Source organism: Columba livia, unplaced genomic scaffold, assembly GCF_036013475.1.
Source record: "Columba livia isolate bColLiv1 breed racing homer unplaced genomic scaffold, bColLiv1.pat.W.v2 Scaffold_83, whole genome shotgun sequence".
NCBI classification, from domain to species: domain Eukaryota; kingdom Metazoa; phylum Chordata; class Aves; order Columbiformes; family Columbidae; genus Columba; species Columba livia.
The window spans coordinates 223,159-249,348 of record NW_027043811.1 but is presented as its reverse complement, the minus strand read 5'-3'; the positions used below and the strand labels follow the sequence as shown (position 1 = coordinate 249,348).

At 40.9% G+C, this 26,190-nt stretch overlaps 3 protein-coding genes across 6 annotated transcripts in view; 2 read left to right on the top strand and 1 right to left on the bottom strand.

The window, feature by feature from the left end:
- LOC102086866 (ovostatin) overlaps window positions 1-26,190 on the bottom strand; it is a 112,093-nt gene that overhangs the window by 85,412 nt on the left and 491 nt on the right. The gene's annotated exons all lie outside the window — the stretch shown is intronic.
- Window positions 1,897-10,696, top strand: LOC102096503 (natural killer cells antigen CD94). 4 transcript variants are annotated; one of them, XM_065048512.1, is made up of 6 exons: window positions 1,897-2,090; window positions 5,351-5,449; window positions 6,649-6,735; window positions 7,022-7,176; window positions 9,182-9,279; window positions 9,933-10,696. In XM_065048512.1, the coding sequence occupies exons 1-6, from the start codon at window positions 1,964-1,966 to the stop codon at window positions 9,967-9,969; spliced, it is 603 nt and encodes a 200-aa protein (XP_064904584.1). In that variant the 5' UTR covers window positions 1,897-1,963; the 3' UTR covers window positions 9,970-10,696. The 4 variants fall into 4 exon arrangements, with proteins under 4 accessions (XP_064904584.1, XP_064904582.1, XP_064904583.1 ...); XM_065048510.1 differs by having other exon boundaries at window positions 9,641-10,696; XM_065048511.1 differs by having other exon boundaries at window positions 9,167-9,279.
- Window positions 10,999-19,665, top strand: LOC102086495 (C-type lectin domain family 1 member B-like). The gene is given in 7 exon segments (XM_005509784.3): window positions 10,999-11,082; window positions 14,777-14,903; window positions 16,043-16,132; window positions 17,304-17,402; window positions 17,662-17,820; window positions 18,309-18,423; window positions 19,542-19,665. Coding segments are annotated over 7 exon segments (798 nt in total).

Sequence of the window (26,190 nt, the reverse complement as noted above, 5' to 3'; positions counted from 1 at the left end):
CAGGTAGGGTTTAAGGATGTGCTGACTGTGTCCCCTTTTCCATTGAAATGAGCTTTTCCTTACAGGGGAAGAGACATAGAAATGTATCGTTTGTGTGTTGGCTGAGATGGCATTTTTGAGTCACAGTTCCATACAACAGTGCGTTTCCCAAGTCTAAAATCCACTCCTCCCAGCATCCCCTCCACTACAGTCATAAACTCTATCTAATGCAATTTGCAAGATCACATTTTGGTTAATAAACACAGCTGTTTTGTCCAGCCTGATGACATTTATATACAGGCTGTGTTCAAATGGAGACCCAAACTTCCTGCTTTAGTTTACCTTTCTTATAACTTTAGTCTGAAAGAACAAGAAATTTTGTCTGCCCTGGACCGTTGCAAGAACAGAGAGAGAATATGATGGTGAAACTCCATCTTAACCCTTTTGCTACTTCTGTTCTTGCAGCAGGATCTGTTTTAAAATATTACCAAAAAAAACAAAAACCAAAAAGCTAAAAACAAAACAAAACAAAACAAACAAAAAAAACAAACAAAAAAAACCCAACAAAAACCAAAAAACAGAACAACGAATCAACCACACAACAAAACTCCTTATAGAATTCAGAGTTAGAAAAATAATACAAGAAAATTATTCTACCTCCTGTTTTCTCTTCAGAAGTAAAATCATGTTGGAGAAAAGTTTCCCCCAAAGGAGATTCATTACCTGCTTGAGAAGTTGTTGCTAAGACTGAAGAGGTTACTGTCACAAAAACGTACAACAAATTTGCTTGACTACCAGCTCTCTGCAGAAAAGCCCTCTTTACACTGAAGTTCCAACATACAGTTTTCGGGCTCAATAGACAAAGATTTTTGCACCATATTTAGCATGAGTTTATGAGTATATTATAGATACACCATGAATACACAGTGAATGCTACTCCTTGCACCCTTAATTCCCAACCCTTACCTCATGCCTTCTCTTTGGATATGGATAAAATATAATTAAAAAAATGCATGCAATCGGATATATTTCTGCTCTGGAAAATATCTATAATCTGCACAGCAAGGCAGAAAGAATATCCCAGTCATTAGAGTGTATTTCCAGTCTGTTGATATTATTTTGCAAACGGGAGACTCTAAGCTTTACACAAAAGAGCAAGAACAGTTACTCCAGAAATTCCTATCTTGCAATTTCCTTGTGACTCAAGCCTGTCACCATGACGTGACTCATCATGTCTGGGCAAGTGCTCTGTTAAGGAGTGTGGGTCACTGGAGATGTTTAAGAACTACAGCTCAGCACTGGATCAAGGCACTGCGAAGAGACAGAGATGGAGAATGGGGATGGATAAGCCACTTCTGCACACAGCGCAGCAGCAGAGAGGTCCTCAGAACCTCAGAGAGGTTTCTCTGACACAGGCTGAGTGATCGCATGAATCCTGCCAAGTTCTTGCCCTCACCAACCTTTTAGCTCAGCTTTTCCCCTTTTAGCATTTATTTCAGTTAATTTTTGTAAAATAATTTAATTTTTTTTCATAGCACTGTATGGAATTGTAGCCTATTGCTTTCAGTGCAGCTGATACATCAAGAGATATCTTTCATACCTTAACTCAAAACAGTGATTATTTATAGAACATCTTATTTTTAGGAGGTAGAAAATCCTGATGTTTGCTGTATTTATAGGGTCAGATCAGGTGCATTTTTAAATGAAATAGTCTTAGGTTCCAACCAGGAACAAAGACTCCTGATCTTCATATTTGGGAAGAGAACACCCATTCTTGACAGTTCCACTTTAACTCTTTGATGTGATTTCAATATACTACAGTTTTACTATGACACGGTAATCAGGACAGGGCCAGCTTCCTCTGTGGTTTCACTGAAAATGCTGAAATGTGAACCATTCCCATCGCCTCAGCATTGGTCTCACTGCAGTGTGCCCCTACTCCCAAAGTACTGCTATTGCAGGAAAGAAGTGTGACAGGCTGGAGATGGAGGATGAGGAAGGTTACACTGCTTTAAATTTACGACCCACAGCTTCAGTTATTACTCCTGGATACTTGAGCAGCAAGAAATGTTCTGCATTTAAGGCTCCAGCCAGTTGTGTTACAGTAGACAGTAAGTACAGATGGAAATTAACTTTTCTATCTATATCAGGGTATAACATGCATTTGCAGGTTCATGATGGTTGCTTTAAAATCTTTCTAAACTTCATAGTATGTTCTTAGATAAATGTACATAGAAACAGCAGAGAGAAAAATCATTATGTCTTGTGTGCTGTTTATGATGACAGGTGATATTTCTTTCCAAAGCCTATCTTTACTCCAATTATTTTTGTCCATTTGCTTCAACACAAATGACAAATCACACCTTCCTACTTTTTTTTTTTTTTTTCTTTTTGGAAGGAAGGCACTATATTTTTATGAAATAATGTAGGCCCTGGAAATGGAAGCAATTTCCTTAGCTATGGGGAGTAGAAAGGTGCTTTGTTTATCAGTCTTAACAGTTAATATAAGCTCTGATAGGGGCATATATTTTTACTTGTTTATACTTAACGTTTCCTGATAAAGAGCCTGAGTGTTAACTAAGGTAGTGGATTATGCCCATAGAATGCCTGAGACTGTAAAATGATGACTTGAGTACTGTTACTCCTGCTCATAAATTCACCACAAGGCTTACTGGTGATATAAATATCATTTCTGCTATTTGCAGGTTGAATAGAGCAAAGACTAAAGTGACATCACTCTGGTGCTGTCTGGAAAAGATCTAGGGCTATATGTTGAGGAAGACGACTTGAACGAAGAGGGTGGAGGAGAAACTGTTGAGAAGCAGCAGCCAGAAAACCAAGGATAAAATATTAGGGAGTGTGATCTAGGGACAGAGCTTCTCAGAAAGAAACTGGTTGGCAAGCTCAGAAAACTTTCTAAATGGTCTTTTGATTTGCACAGAGAACACGTATAGTAGACAGTCTTACGACCAAATCAGGTTGGGAGGGACCTTTATGGTTCATCTTTTCCAATCTTTTGCTCAAAAGGGCCAGCTCTAACGTCTGATCAAGTCACTCAGGGCCTCGTCCACTTGAGTTTTGGAAACCTCCAGGGATGAAGATCTCACAGCCTCTCTGGGACTTGTTCCATTGTTGCAGGGGAAGAATTCTTTCTCCTTACATCTAATCAGAAGTTTCCCTGAAGCAACACGTGACTGTTATATTGCGTCCTTTTGCTGTGCCTCTGTGAGAAGAGTCTGGCTCCATCTATAAAGCCCTTTTAGGTAGTGGAGGGCTGAAATTAGGTTCTCTCTTAGCACCCTCTTCTAAAGACTAAACAAGCCTAGGTCCTTCAGCCTCTCTATATGGCCCTGACGAACTCATTGTTCCTCTGATGGACTCCTTGCAGTTAGCTGACGTTTCTCTTGAACTGGGAAGCTCAGTACTGGACACAGTATCCCAGATGTGGCTTCATGATTGTCAAGTAGAGTGGAATAGTCACTTCTCTCGATCTACTGGCTGCAGTCGTGTCGATGCAGCCCAATGCTGATCAGCTTTCACTGCTGCAAGGACACACTTGAGGACTCACATTAAACTTGTCCTCCAGGACCCTCCAGGTCCCTCCAGGACCGTAGCTGCTCTCAACCCAGTCGGTCCCCTGCCTGTACTGGTGCAGAGAGATGCTGGTACAGAGAGATACTGGTGCAGAGAGACTAAAGGTGCTGGTCTTCACATTTGCTTTCATTCCTAGGATTTTTAGGTCACTTTAAAAGGAAGACCTACCCTCTTGGCATATCAATCACCACCATGATGTGATGTTATCTGCAGTTTCTTCAAAGTACCTTAACTGGTGAGGGTTAAGGTAATCTCCCTTAACTTGGGCAATGTAAATTTTAGTTGCCAAGTCTATCTGGACTTCTAGGAACCTCTGGAGGGCAATTCTTCTGACCTAACAAAAGGTTAGTTCTCTGGAGGTCCTTGCTCTGATGCACTGGACTCAAGTAATACTTTTCAATTAACTTGAACACTCTAAATACCTGTGAAATTGTATTACAAAAAGTTTCAGAGCACTGCTTCATGAAAGGGAAAAAAGCATGTATATATATATATATATATATACACATCTACACAAGAAAATAATGAAGAGGATCTGCTATAGAGCTACCAAGCTCCAAGTGTAACAGGTTAAAAAGACAGATAAAGTAACTGGCTAACTGATATTTCTCACTGCAATTATTGCTCTAATAAGGGTTTGCCTCATGAACAACTACTGTGTGTTCATGTCTTCTAATGAATATTTATAATATATGGTAAAAGAGATATGTGTCTGTTATAATCAAATCTCTTTGAAGGTGTATGCAAGTTAATTTGTCAGTCAAAACAGAAAATAATGGAGAAGATTGTTTTCTCCTTGCGTATCATGAAAGCATTGTTGCACAAAATGTTTTAATGAACAAGAATAGCACTTACCTTGACATTTGTGAGTATATTAAAGATTGCATGAACAAATAACAGGAAATAAACATAACTTTAAGCACTACAACTGAACTGAACCATGACATTTTAATTTCCATAAGCCTTGGATCTTCAAGTTATTTGCATCAATGACACAGCAGAGCCTCTAGGACTTTGTTCTTGGGTTTGACTTCTTATTGTTATTTTGTTTCTGTGAGCTACACTCTACGGTGTTTTATAGAAGCAAGTCATTTGCAAAATTGATCCCATTTGAGATTCTTCCTTTTCTTGTCAAACAGCAGTATGTGTATATGTATATGTATATGTATATGTATATGTATATGTATATGTATATGTATATGTATATGTATATGTATATGTATATGTATATGTATATGTATATGTATATGTATATAAAGAAAATATTTTAATCAGGGGAAAATCAGCTGAAAATCAGCTATAAAATTCTTGAGAACTCTATTCTTGATTTGACATTGAACCTCAATGAAAAACTGGAGAAAGAGCCTGAAGAAATAGGCACAGTTTAGTGTTCAAACATTGCAATCATTTAGAAATCCCAATCACAGGTTCCAGAATTAATTATCCAAAGCTAGACGGTAATTTTTCCCTCTCAAGTTGGAGAAATCTTAGATACTGTGGAAACTGCAAAATCTAATCTGTTTACCTCCTTCATGAGAAGTTTTACTTTAAAATACTAAAGCCACTGTTAATAGACATTCTCAGAGAATAAATAGATATTTCTCGAAATGACTGCATGAAATTCAGAACAGCAATAACAAAAACTGTAGTAAAAAAAAAAAAGAGGCTCTGCAGATGGGAAAAAGATGAACTGGCAATGTCGAAGAGGAGGTAATACCACTGTGTGGTGAGGAGAGATACTGGTTTTGTTGCTGAATGTGGTTTTGGTTTGTTTCAGGAGCCTCTGCCACATCTCCTATATGGCAACCAGTGGCCTTTACTTTCCTCGCTTTGTGCCTGGTGCTGCTGATAGGGCTGGTAGCCCTGCTGGCCTTGTGTAAGTACTGTAGAGTCCCAAACTGCTGCTGTGGGAGCGATTTCCAGCTGTACAACTGCTTCTACTGCCCCTGCAGACTGTCCCTGGTGTCCCTCTTCCCACAACAGAAATAATACAGCAAGAAGGGCAATAGTGTGGCTCTCCCGCAGCAGTTGTCCCACAGCTGAGTGTCAGCACACATAACTTGCACTCAGTAATATCTGCATTTACAGCTACCATAACCCTAAGGGTTACACTAATGCAAGACCTAAACCTAACTAAGCCTAACCTCTAACCTTAACCCTAACCTCAATGACACTAATTCTAACACTAAAGATAATCCCCAACCCTATTCCTATCCTTAATCATAAACCTAACCCCAACCCTAGTCCTAATCTTAAACCCCTAAACCTTGCCCTAAAACCTAACCCTAACACTAACCTAACCCTAACACTAGCTCTAACCCTAACTGCTGACTAATCCTAACCCTAAACCTAACTCTAAACCCTGACCCTAACCCATGGCTGAAACACTTCGCTTTCACAGCTAGAAGCTAACCTCATTGGCCGTACTGTCTGGGTAACAGTGCCCCCCTGTGGCTGATACCGGAATATTTCGTAATTACAGTTCCCTCTTTTTCTTGGATTGCAAGCTTTTTGCAGGGAAGGAAAACCTGACATCAAAGTGTGGTGACTGACTGATGCATTTGCCTAACGATTACAGCAGATTTTCCACAGCAACATTTTAATTAAAAAACAAAGCTGATGACACATTACATTTGGAAGGAGAGAAAGGCTGTATCTGGCTTCTCTTTTTTGGCAGGAGGGAAGCAGTTGTAAGTACCCAAGATAAACACTCAAGGTGGCCTGTGTCATCACAGAAATGTTAGCTCAGAAGCAGTTCTTCATATTTCTAATCTGACACCTGCCCTTTCTTCCCCACCATTCAAAGCTGGACTACCACCAATCCCAGATAAACTCATCTGTAGCTTTGTGCAGCTGACTATTGAAAATCTTCAAGGGCCCTCACCTTCCCAGGTGACCTTTTCCAGAGCTGCACAGCTCTCCTGGTGAAGAAAATGTATGATGTACGCACAATGGTGGGCATACATATGAAGTAGACAAAAAAAAATTAAAATGCCAAAAGCTACAAATTAAAGCTAGAATTAAAACTACAATTTTTAAAAAACAATCTTTGATAAACACTTCCATGCCTTTCAGTTTTTCAGATTTCCAAAGATCCTGAGGAAGGAAAAAAGCTGCAGGAAATGAGGGAAGCATTGTGTTTTGAAAGGAAGGAGAAAAATGGTAAATGTTGTTGTTATGTAAATAAATATAAATCTCCCTCTTTTCAGAGCCCACTGACTGAAAGACTATAGAATCACAGGGGAAAGGCCTCATCAGTTAGTATCTTTTTTAACTGTGGTAATATTTGAGATATGGATATGTGAACACTGACATGCAAAACAACTTGTCTCTCATCCCTTAAGAGCTCAGCTGACTCATGGCTGCACTTAATCTTTTTTCAGTCAAACCAGTAGCTAAAGGCCCTGTATTCCTTGCAGCTCTGCATAATACTCTCTCTGATTTTTAGAAACAAGCTGTGCTCTCTGTCCAGCAAGCTGGCAAAACAGCGGAGCTGACAACTGCTTCTACATTTCAAAGCAGAAGAAAACATGGAAGCAAAGCCAGGAGTTCTGTTCCTCAAGAAACTCCACTCTTCTTGTACTAAAAGACAAAGCAAAGATGGTACAGTCTTAACTTCATGCATTCTTTTATGTCATGTGTTTTAACTTACAGCAATCCTGCAGGCAGAAAATAGTTTAGTCATTTACAGTGCCTGTATTTAGTTTTCTCTGAATCAAGTAGCCCTCCTGCAAGTCGCAAGATTGTAATGACTTGCAACACTTCCTAAATTGTGTGCTGTGAGAAGCAGTGAAATTATCTATTAAGATAAACAGAATAAGCCATTGTACAAAACACCTTAGTTAGTTAATACTTCACAGAGAAAATAAAATGCATATTATTAGCATGAGGGAGAGACCCAGCACACAGAATGCATGTTTTTGTTATCTCTTTCCACAAGTTTTATTACTGAGGGGTCCCAGTGTCAAAATCTGGAGAGCGGATGATTCACCATGGTCCTGTTCGCACATCGCAGTGCAATGTGACTACAAAAGGTTGCTTTCTGGCCTTGTGTTAGACCCTCAAAGAGTGGTGGTAATGACGGCATAAAGGCTAGACAGCAGAGAATTATATTGTGATGACTGGGAAAGGTTTATGAAATTAATAATTTTAATTAGACTTGCTAATTTGGGTGTATTTTTCTGACTAATGAAAAATCTGTAATTTGCTGTCAACCATATTTCCCTTTTTGTACACAGATATATGGCAACCTCTTTTTCAACAGCTGTTAAGCCTACACAAAGCCCAAATATTCTTATTTTCTTGTTGCTACCTAAAACTTTCAAAAGGAAAGAAGTTTCCTTGGAAATCTGCCTCCTTTTTCCAGGTGAAGTTAATTTCAGTTGAGGGTTCTCAGCATTTTTATTTTAAGGCACAAAGGCTGTCCTTTTGGATTATTTTATTTAAGTGAAAATCAGATGGGAAGGGAAAAATTGAAAGGGGAGAAACAGTTTATTATCGAATTTAGCAGCATCCTGAGGACAGAATCACAGATCACACTGTTGGGAGACACCTGAACACTACATCTTCAATGCTGAATTCCAGAGGTGATTTTGGTATGCTATATGAGTCTTTGACTAGTTTGATTCCAGATGTCTGGGTGCTTGCTTTTTCTTCTGTGTTTTGTATATGTGGCTGCAGCCAGACTGAGGCCAGATCAATTTAAGCCAGATAGGGTTCCTATATTTTGGATGAGTCCCTAAACATGCTACTGAGCAACAGTAGAGTGTCTGGAGGATCTGAACAGGCTAAGATGCTGAGAAACCTCTTGGGTAGCACTTAGACAGCTAGGTGCCTAAGCACAGGTTTCCAGGGTGATCTGAAATGCCCAGGGGTATTCTCTTTGACCTCCAAATAATGCCTCAGCAAGGCACAGCTGTCCCATAGGTTCTGGGTCTTGTCTGTCAGCCATATGTAAAGACCTCAGACAGGTTGGAGAATCTCAAAAGGTGCTAGGGGCCTGTATTTAGGCAATAGGCTCTGTCCTCTAGGCTGGGATTCATCTCACCTACCTTCAAGCACCTACAGTGTAAGTGATTTGCAACTTCAGACCTACTTCCTCAGGCTCCGTTACAGCCGGTGGGAGATCTGGCCAGTCACTGTTCAGTAACATCCCACGGGGTGAGATGAACCACTTCTGAGGCTCCACTGGATCTGTTGGCCAGATCTCTGCCGACTCTAATTAGGGCTTAAACAGCACTCGCATGTCTACATCTGAACCACAGATAACTAAGGGCAGTGTAGACACCTAAAGGCAGACTAGAAAAAGCTGGGTGGGGTTTTTTTGTTTGGTTGTTTTTTTCTTTAAAGAAGCAGTGTTTTTACACATCCGTGTTACATTTGTCTTGTGACAATTCAATAAACAATGGGATTCAAATGATCCTGTAATCAGAGCAGTCAGCACTGCCTCATGGAATACAAGCACAAACAACAGGTTACCCTCCTATTGAGTAAGAATTACTTCCTTTGGTTGCAGAACCTTCACAGCTGGAAGATACAGGAGCTTAGGTCTTATTTTTGAAATATTGTTGTGATGATTTTCTCATACCTACAGATTTCTCTGCCACAGGATTCACAGTTTTACTGGGTTGGATTATCATACATATCCGAAAGGAACAGTTGGTACTGGGAGGATGGAACATCTTTTTCAAAAGAAGTGACAAATTGGTAAGCATTCATAACTTAAGACCAGTGAGGGTCTATCCAATGGGCCCCATAAATTATACGAAACTTGTGTTTCCTCTTACTTTCCCATGTTTGTCATACATGCAATGACAAAGGAGCATGGAGACCATAGTATCTCCTATGGAGCTCCAAATTAGTGTCCTGTATAAGGAACAATGGGTGGCAAAATACAGCTCTATCACAGGCACCAGACCCAAAAGGAGCACCTAGCACAGATAAAATAGCTCTAAGGGGGGAAATAATTCTACATTCCAGTGTCAAATACGTATGATTACAAATGGTCCAAATATAGATCACATTATTTTATCAGGACATAATTAACCCATATCTTTTAATTTGCTAGGGTTGTGTTATATGACAACTTCTTCTGTGCCTCCCTATACGGACAGTTTATTTATGCCAGCCACTCCTGTTCAACAAAGCAATTATGGATCTGTGAGAAAGGGGCTGTTCATTTCACCTGAAGAAGCATTGCAAGAAGGGATGTGGGATTTGCCACTGTGAGATACCAACATTAGGAACTGCAAGTTTTAGATATATTTTTGTTTGTTTGTCATGCAATTTTCTCAGAATCGTGACACAAATGGACAGGTCATTAGGGACTAAATCTTCTTTGTCTGCATTCTCCCTCACAGGCTCACAAATGAGAGGGAAAATAAGCTACAAAGCTAAAAACTACATGCCTGGGAAGAAGCTTTAAAGAATTAGCTACAGTCAAACAATGATCCTTCCATGACTCTCCAGATTGACAACCACGCATTCTCACAGATCTCTATATTTCTTGAGCTTCAGTCAGTTTTTTACACTAACACCTGCCAGTCATAAACCAGTCCAACTACATCCTTGATAGTTCTACTTACTGAATTATGTACTGTACACACTAACTACCATCCACACATAATCCTCTTCTAGATTAGTTTGCCTAGGCATGCCTTCTTTCCTAAATCCAGTCTTCCAACTGTTCCCCTGTTTGAGCTACAGGGATACAGAAATAACACAAGGTCTATTTATCCATAAAATTATTTTCATATATGCATTAATATTTACAGAGATAAAAGGACATTTGTGAGAAGACTACAGGGAATCCCTAGAAACAATCTCTGTGAAAATTAGAGTCAAATATCATGGTTAGATTAAAACATTACCTGAATAACTTCAGTGATGTCATAACATCGATTGTGATAAAAATAGCAGTGAGGATAATAATTATGTGCTCCATTCAGAGTTACACACAATCAGTACTCAAACTGATGCAGAATCTATTTCCACAGATCGTAGTTGAGCTCTTGCATTATATCCACACTGTTTGGGATCTCTGGAACCCAAGGTACATACTACGCGTGTGTTATTAAAGCATTTGTCATGCTTCTTGAAATAAAATTATGCAGTCACTTTTCTTGATGAAGTTCCATTGCATGAGTTCTTTGAAGCTTTGTATGTCAGCATCTGTTTTGTATTGCATATACATATATTTTTTATGTGTATACACACCTTGCATCCATGTGTATACACCTTAGTATCTGGAGACTTTCCATAAAATAAATGAAAAAAATAATAAGGTGTCTTTAATATTCAGTATTTCCCTGGAAAATATTTTCAAAGACTGAAGCATTTCCTTGGTAAAAGGTGAATCCTTCTTCCTAATGTGCCAAAATATGTTTTTGAACTGAAGAAATTCATTATACTCAGCAGAGCCAAGACATGACCGATGGGCACAAGTACTGGTTAAACTATCTAGAATTCCTTTCTATTGCAGTTAGAAGTGCAAGGTACAATGCAAGAAAGGTATGTTTCATGTGTTTCAACCCATTTAACTTGGAAAAAAATAATAATTAACAGCAGGCATCTAAGCTGGCACATTTTACTCATTTTTCTTCCCATAAATTAACACTTGATTTTTTTTCTGGTGATCTGCTACACACCTTGGCTTGGTGGCTGCATTGTTAAAAGAAATGTTAGTGTCTGGGTTTCTTGCTGACTGCTGGATGTGACTTTTTAGGGAGCATTCACTATTATTGCAGCAAGGTCAGGTCAGTGGTGATAACTTGCAGTGTACATTTCTTTAGTTTCTATGGCTGGATGATCTTTATAGACTATTTCCATAACTTTATATAGTAAACTCCATTTGGTTTCAGCTCAAATCTTGGCCCCAGCAGCTTGAAAAGAGCTTTTTCCCTATTACCAGTGACTTATTTCACAGGGAAGAATTTATAGTATGTAGTACTGGAAATTCAATCAAATCCACTATTTCATCCAGTCTGCCTTCTATCTCAGATGCTGTCAGCATTCTGCTGACTACACACGTATGGAGCCCAAGACACAAGCTGCTCAAGGAGGTCCACTGTCTCTGGGGACAGTGGAGGACCACAATCTCTCCATGGCACTGGGAAGTTCAGAGAAGCAGTTCATCTGAAGCATGTGTTGTATGGAAAATAAAACCTAGTATTGTGTATTAAGTGTGAGAGTACCAAAGCCTTGGTAGAAACTGAGAAATCATAAATCTCGAAAGGTTTGGGAACTAAAGAGAAGTTGTCATCTTCAACATCCCTTCAAACAGGACATGGACAGTGAAGAAGCTAGAGGTGAAGTGAATAAAGGGGGAAGGAGCCCTGCAGTGCCATTCTGAAGTGGAAGGAGCATAACAGCTTCACATTTGCCCATCTACTATGAGATTACCAAGACAGTGAAATGAGAGGAGCCTAAATGTCAGCCACAGAACAGAAAAAAGCAGAGTTCATGGGTGCCAGGAAAGTGGGTTCAGAAATAAAATAGTTGAATCAAACTCCCTGCTGCACGGTGCATATTCATGTCCCACACTACACTCTCTGCTCCAGGCCCTGCACCGAGTGCAGCCTCTCTCATTCCCAATAGCCTCCATCATCCTTGTTACAAGCACACCCACTGCCCTGGAGGGGTTCACACTTGCCAGTAGATGCTGGTGATCACAGGCTGAAATGTACTCTCAGCAAGATGGTGTCAATCCATGTTCACAGACACTGTCTACAGAAAGCAGCAAAGACAAATATCCCAACCATTCATCAGTCAGCCAGTTTACCAAAGAATTTGATGCTTATCTGTCCCTGTACCTTCCTTCTCTGTTTCTATTTTCTGTTTCAAATCAGAACCTTAAAACATTTAATCATTATAACATCTTTCACTGATATGCTTTTAAATCAGTAAAAGGTGACTAAAAGACTACAAGAAGGTGCCCAGGAGCACAACTACAATGGCAGACATGGGTCCACCTGTTTATCAGCAAGTGCTGCTTTGGAACCCTCTATCTTGTCCCCATATACATACTTAAGCTCCGCCCAGGCTGATTATAGCACTAATGGAGGCAACTAACAGGAACTGTAGCAAGGGAAATCCCAGTTAGACACACAGAGAACATTCTTCACAGCTGGGGTGGCCAAACACAGCAAAATGTATCCAGAGAGGCTGGGAGATCTCTGTCCTTGGAGGCTGCATGAACTTGACTGAACAAGTCCTTGGGCAACTCCATGAGAGTTCAAAACTGCCCTAGTTTTGAACAGGAGGTTGAACCACATGACTTCCAGAAGTTCCTTCCAAACAATGACACTTAAGACATGAGTCTTAAGTCTTAAGACACCATGATTCTGCCATTAATCTTTTCTTGGAGGTGCCTGGACTCCTTGACACAAGTCTCAGCTCTGGCTCATGCATCTCTAATGACAGGCTTCCAGCTACACAATCTCACTATCTCCGTTACAGATTCACATCACTCTAAGCCTGTCTGGTCTTTCCCACACTGTCTTCTGTCCTTAACAGCATCTTTCAACTGGCATTATCTTGTCCATGGGTCACGGTCCTTCACTTTGTCCCTGCCTTTGCTTGGTCAGTTTTTGTATTTGTTTTGTGTTAAATTAAATAAACTTCTACTCATCTGAAACATCTGATGCAGTAGGTGAGGTGCTAGACTTTCAGAACCTTCTCTCTTGATATGACAACTTTGATACATCCTATACTCTCCTGTTAGGGGAACTTCGAGAGGAAAAAGGAAACCATGGACAGCACTGTGCAGAATAGCCAGCAAGCTGTAACCTAAGCTTTGCAAAAAAGAAAAATGAGTTCCTACTGTAGCTGGGAGGTACAGAGAATCTGAGTTTCTAAAGAAAGTACTATCCAGTCTGTTTCTTACTTTCTAAATCTTTATCTCCAAGCTACAAGAAAGGGGAACAGATGATGCTATTTTAGGTGGTCTACCATCGTTCTCTTGGGCTGTCTCCCCTAAAAATAGCAGTGCATCTTCCCTTCACGATCACAGATCACAGAGTCATGGAAAGATTTATTTTGGAATGGACCTCTGAGTACCATCTGGTTCAAACTCCTACTCAGCTGGTCTAATTTCAAAGTTATATCAGACAAGCCCAGTCCCTGTCCGGTCAAGTTCAGAAAATATCCAAGGATGGAGATGACACAGCCTCTCTGGGCACCTCTTCCAATATTTGACCACCCTACCTGTAACTTACAACCATTGCTCTATGTCCTTTCACCATCTACCTCTTAAGGTCTGTTTCCGTCTTCTCCATAGCCCTTTGATGCAGTGAGAGACTGTAATTGGATTCTCCTTAGCTTTGTCTTCTCCAGGATGAACAAATTCTGTTGTCAGAATCTGTCTCCATAAATCAAATGCACCAGCTCCCTAGCATCTTGGTGGGTCTCCCATTCACCAGTTTTAGTTTTATGTGGTTTATGGTTTTGGTTTTTCACTGGGGAGCCCAAAGCTGGACATAGTACTGCAGCTGCTTACTCACAAGGGATGGAGACAAGAGAATCATCACACCTCTGCCTGTTAGTTACAGTCTTGCTAGGTCATGTCCAGTACTTGGTTAGCCTTTGCCACAAGGGATCACTTCTCTTTTTTGTTAAAGCCTGTCTGTGTCTCTTTTACCACACACTAATTTCACATTTCTCCTTCTAAGAAGATGACATTAGACTGTGGACATAATTTCCTACTTACTCTGTGTGATTAAATACCTTCAGCGGCTTTTTGCAGCTGCAAGCTTTGCTCTTAGTTGAACAAAATTGAATAAAGCTCTCAGTTGAATAAAGACATCTAGATTCTTAACCCTTAACACTGAATAATGCAAAAGGCACAGCGCTGAAGTTGAGCTTCATGTCTCTGAGATGAATCAAAGGTGTTTGTTCTGGTTTAAAATATGGAAAGTTTAAAGGAGATGAAAGTCACAGGAAGGCTAAATGGAAAAGAGGAGAACTACCAGACCATATATTTACTCATGTCAAAGCTGTGTCTCTAGAGCTGGGGATGCAGATCCAGGCTGAGATGTGATGGGTGGGAACAGAGGAGTTCTTCCCCTGAGGGAGGAAGAGTCACATGTAACACTTGAATATTAATATCTTGCCTTAGGGTATTTGAAGTGTGATTCATTCTCCTATCCCCTCCCTCTTTCTGCTTTTCTTTTTGCTTCTCCTTCACAAATCATTCAGCCTGTCTTAGGGGACTGAACCACAAATAAGTCTTCAGATAATGCATACAAATATAGAGGAAGAGGATGGATACACTAATTTAAATCACCTGCCACAGCATCCAACCAGACACTACATGTCCCTGAACATCAACCAAGGCATGACTGATACTTGCTCTTTGAAATTTCTGTACTATGGTAGACAATGACAATAGGAACAATCTCTCTTGGCCAGCTCAGTAAATAAGAAAAATATGTACTTACAGGTTTAATGTTATAGGTTTAATGCACTATTTGTATTGTTCTGTCCAATAAAAACCAGTACCCATGAATGTAAAAATGCACAGGGTGGAACCACTGCAATTTCTTGCCCTAAATTTCTGTAGGAAAAGACAGGTGGCTTCAGGATCACACTCTGGAATGTAGGAAACAGCTTTAATGTGGTTACTCTCGTTTGTTGTTTATTTATTATCACAGGAAATGGCTATAGAGACAGGACAATCTGACTTCAATATTATAGGGAAAAAAAACTTTTACACTTTGCCCTCTGGACCTCAATTTTTAAGAATCCGCTTACTATTCATACCCTTTAAAGCCAGAAAGAGTGAGGCAGCACTGAATTCAAGCCTGAATGCAAAGATTGTGTCATTTCCCATCTTCAAGTGCCACACTCTGCTTGGGCTAAACCGTGTACTTCAAGATGGCGTCCAGTCTCAGTTAAGTATTTCTTCAGCTGAAGGTCCATCATACTGCATTGCCGTGACCATTTGGTGACGGAAACTCTCAAGAACTTTTGAATCCAGGCAAACCTCAGTGGATATTTTGGACTCCAGAATTTTCCTGAACTGGGATTCAGTCTGGAGCTGTCACACAACCTGAGCACTGTCTGCCCTGAGAGCAGGAAGGATTTGTGCAAAGTGTAAGATGGTATGCAAATGCTTCCTTATTCTGTTTGGACAGAGCAGAGTAATACAGTACTGCCAAAAGAAAACAGGAGCATCACCTACTTCTAAGCCAAAGGATCACTGCAATGCTTCATGGTTCCATCCTTTGTCAAAGACAAGGAATCTCCCACCTGCTCTGTTTAAACCATGTCCAGTGTTTCCTTTCAAACAAACCTCTTTAACAGAGGAACCACATCTTCTCAACTTGAATTTGGGTTGATCCTTAAAATATAACACAGACTGGATGATGAACTCTTTTGAGAGCCACCAGATGGCTCTTCATGGAGGGGTGGAGGTTTGGCAGTGCTGCTGAACAGAGTGCCTGCCCTCATGTAAATTGTTGTTTTCTCCCAGGGCGCTCTATTCCCTTTGCTGTGTGGGGGCCAGCTATCTTCACTTTGTTTGCGCTGTGCCTGGCCCTCACTATCGGAATGATAGTTTTAGGTAAGTGCTGAAATATATGGTGTTCCTTTACTCATATTAACACCTTGGGAACAACTGCATTGAAGAAAGGTGGCAGACCGACTGCAACAAGGAGAGTTATAGCTCATCCTCCCCACATATTCTGTGCTTTGCTCTCCTCCTAATTGCCTGCGATGAACACTGTGCATCTTGGTGCACATAAGGCTTTAAGGGAAGCATTTTTTTTAAGTCTAGACCTGTGCCCAGATCAAGGATATAGAAGTCAAGATGATGTATTTTGGAAAAAGTGGGAGGAGTGGATTCTGTCGTCATCCATCTATTACTCACGTATTTGTAATTCAAATTAAATTATAAAATTATTTGTTGACTTTCATAAGTAATTTTGTTGTTTCCCTTCTCCTCTTGTTGTTTGAGTCTCTTTACTCTACTGAAACAGCACTTCTTGTCTCCTTCCTTTGATAAATCTCTCAAGTTCGGAGACTAACCTTTCATGTTTGTAGAACACTGTCTTGAAGCAGATCATACTACTAGGTTAAAAATGGACATGCTTCTAGCACTCGCATTCATGAAGAAATGTCACTTTTTCTGTCTGTTTCACTCAGTCATCCCAGTTTATCTAAGATGTGCAAGAGAACTGAAGACTGTCGTATTAATATTAGCTTTTATAATGTGTGACATGACTGTACCTATACTTTCTGTCACTGAGCCTGGAAGTAGTCATTCTGAGCCATTGCTATCAAAAGCCAATATCTAAATACTGTTGAGGAACCCTTCTCACTTTCTTCAGTGAAGTTTTACCAGCCTTTAGGACTAAAATGTGTTTTCAACCTGAAGTATGTTGAGAATTTTAGGTTTTTTCAAAGGCTTATAAAACTTCCTTTAAGATCAGCATGATTTGTTCAAGATACTCCTTCATAAGCATAACTTTTTTTGCATTATTTTAGACTTTTATTAGGTTACCAAGTGGCTTGCAAAGGCACTGTGATTAAACTGCATTTAAAATTTGGAAATCTCTTTATCCATCATTTTCTCATCTGCTAATATCCTCACAATATGTGACACTGTAGGACCAGAGTTGCATGTGAGCACAGTGTTGTAAAAAGTGAATTTGCAATATATGATGAAGCATGTATCACTTAGTAGCATCATCACAGCCTATTTGTCTCATGAAGAGTATCTTTACAAATTGCAGGTCTCAGAGGTTCTAAGGCACCTACTGGATATAATGAAAACTTGCAAGGACTAAAGGAGAAATTATGCTTGATGGGTGGCGCAAACAATGACAATGACAGTAAGCAGAGCTACAGTTCACACAGTCTGAAATCTATGTCAGGCTTTATATCAGATTAAACAAGGGTGTTATATGCTACATCAGATTAAATAATGAGTTTAAAAAAAAAAAAAAAAAAGAATCCGTGTAGATGTGGCCCACAAAGTGCCATACACATTTCAGCTCCGCATAACTTTGACTTTCCAGGCCTATGGGTGTAGAGGCCTCTACTTTTCCTTTGGCTTTTTTATAAGGAACTGATGGTTTCTCTCTATTCTAGGACCTGCATGTTCACTCTGCCCTGTAAACTGGAGATGGGTTGGAGGTGACACCTGTTTCTACCTTTCAGAAACAGGGGTCACATGGCAGGAAAGTGAAGACTTTTGCTTCTCCCTGAATGCCACCCTTCTTATGCTGAAAATGAAAAGCAAGTTGGTACGTTTCCAGTCATACAGGTATTTCTTTGCATTGATATCAACTACTTAAAACTCCTCAGCAGTTAGTAAGTACCTCTTGATGTTACATAGTAACAGAGGTATTGTTCTCAAGGTCTGAGGCAATGCAGACCTGCAGAACACTTAACCACAAACATGTGATGATGACATTATTCAGCCAAACAGTGGACATGGGTGTCATGTATCCTGTGAAAGTTATAAACAGTGAGTCTTTCATTCAATAAATGTTTTTGAATAGTCAGAGAGATAGAGTCTGAAAAGAGTTGTTGCACTGGTCTTATGTTTAGTAGAGACGCCAGACACAAAATATTCCTGTTTGTGGGCCTGATGAGGAGTTCAGAGGTTTGTTGTCAAATTACCTCCTTTGGTTCTTTCTTGATCTTGGATACAGAAAAAAAAACAAACCAAACCAAAAAAACCAAAACAAACAAAAACAAGCTCCTTGGTGGTAAATGTTTTGCATTTTTTATAGATTAGTATGTCTCAAATATCAAAAAAAAACAATCTTATCGGATTGGATTATCATATGGAGTTGATGGTTGGTCTTGGACAGATGACACAAAGCTTTCTACAAAGAGAATGGACTGGTAAGTTTTCTGAACTTAAACAGCTGGTGGTTTTTAATGTCTTCTTGTACATTATCTTTCCTGTGAACTGAAGGAGAAGGGAACCAAAATCCCATTAATGGCAAACCTTCAAGGCAGAATACAGCCACAGATAAATTTAGAGTTACATTACTCTTTTAGGTGTGGAGTCTCCGAAACAGATAAAGAGTCTCAGAAAACTGGAAGTATGAGCAGGAGAAGGAATCAACAAATTAGTGCAACCAGTGACTGCTTTACTATTTAAACCCATTCACTTTATGAAATGTCCCACAATTCTCCAGGAAGCCACCAACACTTGTTTCAAGACAGCCTACCTCCTGCAAAGCCTGTCTACACCTGCCTCTTCTACTCAGCCATGATTATTCCAAATTCACTTTTCTCTTGCACGAACATTTAAAAATCTTTATTACACAAAAATAATCAACAGTAGGTGGAGAATACCCGTTTAATTTTTCTGTAAAATCTCATCAGCTTACCTGGTGTATTTCTCCTTTACCAAGTGTGGAGAAAAAAAAGGAAATTCCCATTCTATTCTTTGTGAAGTGATCACTGATGCCTCTTCAGGGTCTGGAAAACCTTATTTGAGTGAAGATTCTCCACTGTCTCCTTGGAAACACGCTCATTTTGTCTTGCAAACTCTTACACTTCCCAAGGCTAGCAGACATTAGGAAGAACGACCTGGCTTCTGTTTGGGCAAACCACTGCCTTTCAGTTTCCAGACCCAAATTACCACTCCAGCAATGTCTGGAGTGACAAAACCACTGATGAGGAACTACTGCTATTTTCTGCTTTGATGAGGCCCCATATGTAGACTTTCCTTTTTACATCTTTGACCTGAAGGCAGGTGGGAGAGTGATTCTTCAGACTTGAATTATATGAGCTGTTATGTTTTTCAATATTTTATACAAACCTTAAAATTACTAAGAAAATTTTGCAGTTATGTATGATAGTCCAAAAGAACTTTGTGTTGTTGTTATTGTTGTGGGGTTTTTTTTTGTGGGTTTTTTTTTTTCTTTTAATTTGTACATGACAGTTTTTAAGAAGATGGTTTAGTTCTTTGGTTTTTTGTTGTTTTTGTTTGTTTGTTTTTTGTTTTCTAGGATTTCTTTGTTCTCTAAGCAGAACTGTGCGTACCTGTTTTATCTTAACTCAAGAGTTTACAGTGAGAATTGTTATAAGCAACATCCCTGGATCTGTGAGAAGGCAGCAGTCCAGTTGATCTAAAGAGACTATCAGCAGAAAAAGAACTGGAAGAGTATGCAGAAGATTTTGAGGTTCAGATTTTTCAAAGGGATAAAAAATAATGTTTAAAACAAATTCAGAGCAGAGTGCTAACTCTCTTCCTAGTGTATTCACACAAACACAGAAATGGAAAAGAGACAGAAAGCCTTTACAGATAAAAAGAACCAGCAGTAACAAATACCTAAAAATCAGAGATGAGATATTAGTCTCATTGTTCTAGTTCAGAAACTTCTACCTTAATGATGCCTTAAGCATACCTACAGCCAAAGAGATAAAAAGTGTGAAGGCCTGTGGGACCACTTCTTGTCACTCTGATTGGAATTTGATGTATATCCATTTCTACCAAGGCTCTCCCTTTAGTTCATTTTACATTACTCAGATGAATCTTCTCTCACTTCTGTTTGTAAAGATATACTAACCTTCAGTAACTCTTAACTATTTCCAGCCTTCTCTACAGCATACTCACTTTCAATTATTCTATATTCCTCTAAAACTCTAAGACAAGCTTTCCTCTCCTTTATTACTCAAAGACATGTGGCTCCCTTGTTCACTGCTTGGCAGTGAAGCACCACTCAGCATCTTAATCCTCTTCTTGACTGGGTAGAGTATATAAATTCTAGATATGTTCACATTTTACTTCCAGATAATAGTGCTTTCCTTCACATGCAATACTACGATTTTCCAAGAACACCTAGTAGTCAGGGTTAAATGAGTTTTAATAAACAGTATGCTAATATCATAATCACCATTGCAGTCATGGAGGGAGAATGGGAATAATGATTGGATTTTTACAAGAACGTCATCTGAGGGCCATTAGTCTCCACCTAACATAGAATATGCCCACCCCTTTACCTAATGCATCTCATCATATGAAAGGATGGATATCTGGCATGAATGGCTGCACACTGATTGAATGTGGCATGAATAGCTAGCTGTGCTTATAGCTGGAATGCTGTAATGGTATTCAGAAGAGTGTTAATTGCTGAATGGGGAACTGAATTTTCCAATGTATTAGAAACCACATTTTTTTGGTATTATATATTAATTGTCTTTTGGAATGGATGATTTTCTAAATCTAAGTAACTGTAGCTGGTGTGTCTTGCTCAGAATCCTGAGGGGAGGGAGAAGGATAAAAAGCAAGCTCACAACCCTCGACTTCAGGAGAGCAGACTTTGGCCTCTTCAAGGACATGCTCAGAAAAGTCCCATGCGATAAGAGTCTTGGAAGGAACAGATGCCCAAGAAAGTTGGTTAATATTCAAGGATTACCTCCTCCAAGCTACAGAGCAGTCTGTCCCAATGAGTAGGAAGTCAGACAGAAATGCCAGGAAGGCCTACATGGACGAACAAGCTGATCTTCACAATAATTGGAAGTATACACAGGGTGGAAGCAGGGACCCGTAACCTGAAAAGAACACAGAGACTCTGTCTGAGAATGCAGAGATAAGGTTAGAAAAGCCAAAGCCCAAAAGCAATTGAATCTGGTGAGGCATGTCAAAGGTAACAAGGAAGCTTTCTACAAGTACATAGTGATGAAAGGAAGATTAGGAAAAATGTGGGCCCACTGCTGAATCTGACCAGGGACCTGGTGACATAGGATCTGGTAAAGGCTGAGGTATTGAATGCTGCCTTTGCCTCAGTCTTTACTAGCAACATCAGTCTTCAAGGAATAGGAGGTCCCAGAGACCAGGGAAAAGCCTGGAGCCAGAAAGAGGTGAAAGAGGATTGGGTCAGGGAATACTTAAACATGCTAGATATGTGTAAGTCCACAGGCCCTGATGGGACACACCCATGAGTGCTGAAGGAGTTGGCAGACGTCATTGCAAGGCAACTCTCAATATTTTTTCATTGATCATGGCAAATGGGAGAAGTGCCCAAGGACTGTAAGAAAGTAAATGTCATTCCTATCTTCAGTAAGGGCAGGAAGGAGGACTCAGGAATCTACAGGCCAGTCAGTTTCACCTCAGTCCCTAAGAAGATGATGGAACAACTAATTCCAGAAACCATTTCCAGGCACATGAAGGACAAGAAGGTGATTGGGAGTAGCCAGCATGGATTCACCAATGCGAAGTCATGCTTGACCAACCTCATAACCTTTTATGATGAGATGACAGGCTTGGTAGACAGTGAGAGAACTGTGAATATTGTTGACCTAGACTTCAGTAATCTTTCAACACTTTCTCCCTTAAGATCCTCGTGGAGAAGCTGCTGATCTGCAGGCTGGATGAGCAGACCATTAGGTAGACTGAAACTGGCCAAACAAATGCACCCAGAGGGTGGTGATCAGTGGCATGAAGTCTACAGCTGGAGGCCGGTCACTAGTGATGTACCCCAGGAGTCAATAGTGGGTCTGACCTGATTCAACATACTCATTAATGACCAGGATGACAGTGCAGAGTTTGCTAGGGACACAAAAGTGGGAGGAGTGGATAATACACCAGGTGATTGTACTACCATCCAGAGGGACCTCAACAGGCTGGAGAAATGGGCTGAGAGGAGCTTATTCAGTAAGGAGACATGGAAAGTCATGCAGCTGCAGAGGAACAGCCCCATGCACCAGTACATGCTGGTAGCTGGCCATGTAGAAAAAAGCTTCACAAAAAAGGATCTGGAGTTCTAGTGGACACCAAATTAACCACAAGCCAAGAGTATGCCCTTGTGGCAAAGAAGGCAGAGAGCTACTTAGTAAGATTCCCTGAGAAGAAGCTCTTGAAGGTGTTGGGGTCCATCAGTGTTGATCGCTTTTTAAGGACCACCTACTAAAAGCACAGGACTAGGCAATTCCAAAATGCCGAAAATCTAGTAGGCAAGGCAAAAAGCCAGGTTAGTTGAGCAGGGATATTCTTCTTCTTGAAATATGGAGAAAAAAGATATTATATGGTCAGTGGAAGCAAGGCCAGGCATCACGGAAGGACTACTGAGATGATGCTCACCACTGTAGAGAGGAAATTCATGCTACCAAAGCTCCATTAGAACTGAAGTACTGTGAAGGACTGGCCAGTACTGTGAAGGAAAACTTAAAAAAAAGACTTTTTAAAATATGTTTATGGCAAAAGGCAAACTAGAAATAACATTGGCCAATTAATTGATGAGCATTGTCACCTTATAAACAGGGACACAGACAAAGCTGAGACATTAATGCTTTCTCCATCTCAGTCTTCAACACCAAAGATGGACTTGGGGGCCCCCATAACCTAAGATTAGAGAAACATGGCTGTGAGAATTATAAACTCACAATCAATCTGGAACTTATACTGGATTTGCTACTCCAACTAGATCCCTACAAGTCAATAGGATCTGATGGGATTCATCCAAGGGTGCTTAAAGAGCTGGCTGATGTCATAGTGAGACCTCTCTCTGATTTTTCAATGCTGTCAGGAATCTGGAGAGGTCTAAGAAGACTGAAAGCTGGCAAACGTTGTCTCAATCGACAAGAAGGGCAACAAGGATGACCGTGGCAACTACAGACCTGTAAGGTTCACTTCTGTTCCTGGCAAAATCATGGAGAAAATTGTTCTGGGAGATATCGAAAAACATTTGAATGACAATGCAGTCATTGGTCCCAGTCAGCACAGGTTCATGAGGGCAAAGTCCTGGTTAACGAACTTAATTTATTTCTATGGTAAGGGTACCCACCTAGTTGACCAAGGGAAACCTGTTGACATGATCTTTTTGGATTTCAGTAAAGCCTTTGATATTGTCTCTCACAGTATCCTCCTGGACAAGATGTCCAGCATACACCTGAGTAAACACACAATGCAGTGGGTGAGCAAGTGGCTGATGGGCCAGGCTCAAAGTGTTCTAGTAAACTGGGTTATGTTTGGCTGGTGGCTGGGGTTCCACAGGGATCCATGTTATGGCAAGCATTCTTCAGTGTCTTCATAAATGACTTAGACTCATGAATTGAGGGAACACTAAGTAAGTTTGCTGATGACACAAGACTGGGGAGAGCTGTTGACACTCTCGAGGGCAGAGAAGACCTGCAGAGTGATCTGGACAAATTGGAAAATTGGGCAATCACCAACCACATGAAGTCAAACAAGGGCAAGTGCTGGATTTTGCACTTGGGACACAGCAACCCTGGCTGTACAGAGTGGGGACTGAGAGGCTGGAAAGCAGCTCTGCAGAGAGGAATCTGGCGGTTCTGGTGGACAGCAAGTCAAACATGAGACAACACTGTGCCCTGGCAGCCAAGATGGCCAGCTGTGTCCTGGTGTGCATCAAGCACAGCATTCACAGCACTGAGTGAAGGAGGTGATGCACTGGTGAGACCGCATCTGGAATATTGTGTCCAGTTCTGGGCCCCTCAGTTCAAGAAGGACAGGGAACTGCTGGAGAGAGTCCAGCGCAGGGCAACAAAGTTGATTAAGGGAGTGGAACATCTCCCTACTGAGGAAAGGCTGAGGGAGCTGGGTCTCTTTAGTTTGGAGGAGATTGAGGGGTGACCTCATTAATGTTTATAAATATGTAAAGGGTGAGTGTCATGAGGATGGAGCCAGGCTCTTCTCACTGACAACCAATGATACGACACGGGGCAATGGGTACAAACTGGAACACAGGAGGTTCCACTTAAATAGGAGAAGAAACTTCTTCTCAGTGAGGCTGACAGAGCACTGGAACAGGCTGCCCAGGGAGGCTGAGGAGTCTCCTTCTCTGGAGACATTCAAAAGCCACCTGGACACATTCCTGTGTAACCTCATCTAGGTGTTTCTGCTCTGGTGGGTGGATTGGACTGGATGATCTTCTGAAGTCCCTTCCAATCCCTAACATTCTGTGATTCTGTGATTGTCCCGCTCTGCTCTGCACTGGTGCGGCCTCACCTGGAGCACTGTGTGCAGTTCTGGGTGTCACAGTATAGAAAGGATATAAAGCTACTGGAGTGTCCAGAAGACAGCTATGAAGTTGATGAATGGTTTGGAGGGGAAACTGTATGAGGAGCAACTAAAGTCACTTGGTTTGTTCAGCCTGGAGGAGACTGAGGGGAAACCTCATCGTGGCTACAGCTTCCTCACAAAGGGAGGAAGAGAGGCAGGTGCTGATCTCTTCTCTTTAGTGACCAATGACAGAACACAAGGGAATGGCAGGAAGATGTGCCAGGGGAGGTGTAGGTTGAACATTAGGAGAAGGTTCTTCACCCAAAAGGTGGTGGAGCACTGGAACAGGCTCCCCAGGGAGGCAGTCACAGCCCCAAGCCTGACAGTGTTCAAGAAGAGACTGGACAACACCCTCAGACACATGGTGTGAACTATGGGTCTGTCATATGCAGGGACAGGAGTTGGACTTGTGGCCCCTTCCACCTCAGGACATTCTATGACTCTATGATTTTAAGGCTTATGGTATCCTGGGCTAGATTAGGAGGAGTGCTGCCAGGAGGTTAAGGGAGGTGGTCCTTCCCCTCTGCTCAGCACTGGTGAGGTCACACCTGTAGTCCTGCATCTAGTGCTGGGATCCCCAGTACAAGGAAGATACAGACATACTGGAGAGTGTCCAATGAAGGGACTGAAGCATCTCTCCTACGAGGAAAGGCTGAGAGAGCTGGGATGGTTTAGCTTGGAGAAGACACCATTTGGAGGGGAACATGTTAATGTATATAAATACCTGAAGGGAAGGTACAAAGAGGATGGAACCAGGCTCTTTTCAGTGGTACCCAGTGACAGGACCAGAGGTAATGGGTGCAATCTGAAACAGAGGAGGTTCCCTCTGAACATCAGGAAACACTTTTTACTGTGACAATGACCAAACACTGGCACTGGTTGCCCAGAGAGGTTGTGAAGTTTGCCTCCATGGAGATATTCAAAAGCCATATGGACATAATCCTGGACAAATGGTTCTAGGTGGTCCTGCTTGAGCAAGAGGTTGGAACAGATGACCTCCAGAGGTCATGCAATCAAGAATGGCTGGGTTGAAAGGGACATTTAAATATTATCCGGACCAGCTCCCTTGGGCAGGAACATCTTTCACCAGGTCAGTTTGCTCAAAGCCCACCCAACCTGACCATGAACACTTCCAGGGAGGGGGCAACCACAACTTCTTTGGGCAATCTATTCCAGTATCTCACCACCCCCATCATAAAGAAAATTCTTTCTCATGTCTAATATAAATCTACCTTCTCTTAGTTTAAACCTTTCCTCTTGTCCTGCCACTACAGGCCTTTGTAAAAAAGTCTTTCTCCATTTTTCTTATAAGTTTTCTTTATATATTGAAAGGCCACAACAAGGTGTCCCCAGAGCCTTCTCTCCTCCAGGCTGAACAACCCCAACTCTCTCAGCCTTTCTTCATAGGAGAGGTATTCCAGCCATCTAATCTGAGATCTATTCCAACCTCAACCATTCAGTGATTTTGTGTTTTTTCAACAGCTCACATTTTAGATGTGATATCTCATGTTCAAATGAGGTGCTCAATTTAGCAGTGCTTGCCATGTTTTTGGTAGGAACACTGATTACAAAAATCCCCTTGTTATTGTTCCAAGTTTGAAAGTGACTCTGAGATCTTTATTTAGTGTTGAAAA